The sequence below is a fragment of the Notothenia coriiceps genome, unplaced genomic scaffold, assembly GCF_000735185.1.
Source record: "Notothenia coriiceps isolate Sejong01 unplaced genomic scaffold, NC01 NC01_scaffold00028799, whole genome shotgun sequence".
NCBI lineage: Eukaryota > Metazoa > Chordata > Actinopteri > Perciformes > Nototheniidae > Notothenia > Notothenia coriiceps.
Genome location: NW_011361500.1, coordinates 533,767 through 537,711, shown reverse-complemented (window position 1 = coordinate 537,711; position 3,945 = coordinate 533,767). Strand labels below are relative to the sequence as shown.

General features: G+C 42.9%; 1 protein-coding gene across 1 annotated transcript in view; it reads right to left on the bottom strand.

The window, feature by feature from the left end:
* Positions 1–3,945, bottom strand: part of LOC104958422 (kinesin light chain 2) — a 15,097-nt gene that overhangs the window by 3,412 nt on the left and 7,740 nt on the right. Inside the window, 1 exon segment of the mRNA XM_010786161.1 lies at positions 1,809–2,024. Within this exon segment, the coding sequence (XP_010784463.1) occupies positions 1,809–2,024 (216 nt within the window).

Below are 3,945 nucleotides of genomic sequence, written 5' to 3'. Positions count from 1 at the left end.
CCGCGGGGCCTCTGGCCTCCTGCCAGCCGCTCATCTTCTTCCGCTAAACCACACCCACCAGCGAGACGAATCCCAACACACCACCGACTCCACGTTTTGTATGTGTCTCTGTGTAGTACACAGCCGCCGCCCTCCTTAACGCCACAGCTGAAGGTTATACTTATGTGGACATAAGTAGTCATTAGTAAGTCTAATATTACACTGTATGGTGTTCGGGTTTCTTTTTCATCCTGTGCCAACAAGGCTGCATTGCCGGGTGGGACTGGTAGGGTGCGCTCTGTGTATATTGTACATTTCTCTCAGGAAAAAAATTTGGTAAAAAAAAAGGTTCCTACTTTAGGTAAAAAATGACTCTCGTGATTTATAGTGTCAGCATGATAAGAGCTGTTGACTTTCTCTATCAGGGGGGTCAAACTCAAATACACAGTGGGGCCAACATTTAAAATTGGTACTAGGTCCGAGGGCCGGACTGGTTCAATGTTTATTGCAAAACTTATTGAAATGAACTTATTGCACATATTAAACCTGGAACTAACAAAGCTTAAATGATTGCCTATAAAAATAACATTAAACATTAAATAATCAGTTGCATTCATTTCTTATGGCTCTATCTGCAGCTTCTCCGGATTCATTTCTTATGATTACATTTTCCCACAGGCTAACAACAGCTTCAACAAAACTATTCCCCTCAAAGAAAAAAAAAAACATGCCCTGTTGTCGTGAGAGAAAAAGTGCAGAAGGAAGCATCCATTAAACTCAGTGTGCTGCTCTGTGATGCTAGCTCAAGCAGATACTTGGCATCTCATCTTGGGTGCAAGGTCATCAATGTTTGGGGTCAGGCTCTGAGCTGAGGAGACCCTCAGGATGGAGTGAAGGTGAACGTGCAATATACCGGCGGGCGAGATCTAATAGTAATTAGAAATGATCCTGCGGGCCGAAATTAAATCCACCAAGGGCCTGATTTGGCCCCCGGGCCTTGAGTTTGACACATGTGGTGTAGAAGGATAGGAAAGGAGCTTAAATACTTCCTTTACTATCTCCTTTAGCTTAGGAAACACTGGACCATCCTATAGAAAGGGAGAGGAGATAATGCCGTCCCACAATACCTTTGCGGCCGCAATGTCACGCAACATTCAGAAGTTCACGGAAACAACCGAAAGAGAAGCGCAGCTCATTTAAAGTGCGTATATGTTCTAACCCTTCAACACTATTTAAAACCTGAAGGAAAAAAACCTGAAGGTTGAAAATGTATTAGAATGACTGTAAACTGAGCTGTGTGGGTTTTTTCAACATGTTTGAATGGCGATACAGGGCGAAGTACCTCGATGTCTTATAGTAGACGCTGTACGGAGCATTGTAGTGTCCCTACAGCAGACTCAGTAACATCCTCCCATCTCATCACAATGAGAGTCCTGAGGAATTCTTCTTCACACCTTTTCTTAACCCTGCGATGTTTATCACTGAAGTAAGGAAGCTTCATTTTCCATCATTTGTTAGCAACCCTGTTGTTTCTGCCTCTCAGCCTAGGATGTATATTGTTTATATGCGTCTTTGTAATAAATCTTACAGGTTTGACAGCTTTAAAGCCGTCTTTCTGTGGTGTATTTGGGTCAGTGGAGGAATTGTGTAAGCCCCATAGGGCCGCTTAAGGGATTAAAGGGGGCCCTTCCAGGATCTTCATGCACGTGTTTCAGCAAGGCAGCCCAACTGGGCAGATCTACTGGAGGGAAAAAGGCCAAGGAATACAGGTAACAACACCACTGCAGATTTGACCTCCCTCCCTCCCCCCCTCTTCCTCTTTCACTCACCCCCACCTCCTCCGGAGAGCCACAGCTCTGCCCCGTCGCCCCCTGACACTCCTTAGAGGTGAGGGGGTCCACCATCCACAGAGCCAAGGTGGAGGGCCAGTTCCCCCCCAGGTTGGTGACGGTGTTCAGCAGCGTCATGTAGGTCCCCCCGATGAGGGGGTCGCTCACTTTGGCATGGAAGGCCATGCAGGCCACGTACATGCTGTACAGCGTCACCTGGGGGGCAACATGGGAAACATCTGTTAAAGCTGATTTTCGGACTAACCATGGCACTCAAACACTTGACAGCCTGACAGCTAAAATACAAGGGCCAGAAACAGAATATATATTTAGTCAATTACTCTATTACTAAATCCCTATCTCTGATGAATAGTTTTAATAATCCATTGAAAAGAAACATTTAAGAAAAAAAATTTAAATTAAAATGTAAAACATTATTCTGTTACACAGTGACATGTTGTGGAAATTAAACAAACTAAAGTGTATAGAGATAGTGCAAATCATGTTGTGTACCTTTTTTAACTTGAAATATGAGACATGACATCCAAGCTCGCAATGACGATGCACAAATGTGGATTAAATAACATTATATGTAATTTGTTAATCCCCAAATCGGGAAGAAAGAGGTCATAGCAGCATATTTACAGGCATAACACAGGAGTTACAAATATAATACAATTAAATACAATTGATTAAAATTAAATAAAAACATAATATCTTATATTTTTTTGCACGTGTCTTTCATATTTAATCATGAACTACAAACAAAAGAATAGGATTTGAAACAAAAAAAAAAGACCTGGCTGAAAAACAAGAATTGAAACCGAGAACAAAAACCTAGTTTTGAATCCAAGGGCACAACATCTGCAACTGTTCAGATTTGTCTAACAAACCATGAAAATAAACGTTCTCATTGAATTCATTAGCATATAGAAATGAATAAGAACGCTTAACTATTGGTTGATCTGGTTGCACACAGGATGCAGGTAAAGGACTTAAACATATTTGGTTTGAATTGATCTTTTTTCCAACAAACAATGCAGTTGTCAAAGTTAAGTTTGTTTGCATCAAAAGTAATAAACAAGATTTGCTTGTTCTCATCAGCTCTCAAACTGTGTGTTCACTGAAGCAAACCAAACAGGCCATACTGACACGTTTTACAAGGGCCACTGTCGATCAGATTTGGGGAATGGTGTCTATTTGCTGTGCAGCCCTGCACAAAACGAACACCTGGTCCCCCTAATATAATGTTAAGTAGAAATGTGCAGAGGGTCCTGAGGCCTTTTTTAGAAGCAAACTGTCACTGTCTTATGGCGCATTTCCACTACAGCGCGGAGCGCAGTTTTTGGTTGCGTTTCCACTAGGGGTAGTTTCGGCTAGCGGGTACTTTTTCAGTTTTCTGGCTCTCCAAAATCGAGGTTCTTTCCGGGCCAACAACCGGGCTGAGTATGCTAAACTAGTGAGAGAATGCTGGCAACTACAACAAGATGAACATATTTGACCGTGATTTAATTTTAATACACGTTTCAAAATGATGCCGAAGTAACAACATACTGATACCGGTTAGTAAAACCATGAATTAATGCTTTGACAAGTCCGCAGACAGACGGCAGGCGAAAAGCCTTTTAAAATGGCGTGTTGTCTGAATGGAGATCGGCTAAGCTAACGCAGTATATGCTCCAACCGTCCACGCTCACAACAACGGCCTACAGACATAAATAAACCAGCGACTGTATTCTCCATGACACAGACAGTCTGTGGTTTGTATTTGTTTAACTTTTGTCTAGTTTCTGAACAGATGTGAGGAGCTGTGAGCTCTGAGGGCTAACAGCTAACGGCTGATGTTGGTTTTGTGTTTCGCATTGAAGATGACGTCACGGCTCCGCCTACACTGCGTTACTATAGTTACTACCCCAGTTCCTAAATTGTAATGGAAACGCAGCATAAAGTGAGCCTGGCCAACCAAGGCCTAACTATACCGTACTAAGCCGTGCTAGGCCTTGCAGTGGAAATGCGCCACTAGAGGACTCTCACACCATGAGAAACCAAATTGTCTGGCCTGATGAAACCAAAATGGATCTCTTTGGCCTGAGTGCCAAGCATCATGTCTGGAGGAAACCAGGCACCGCTCATCACC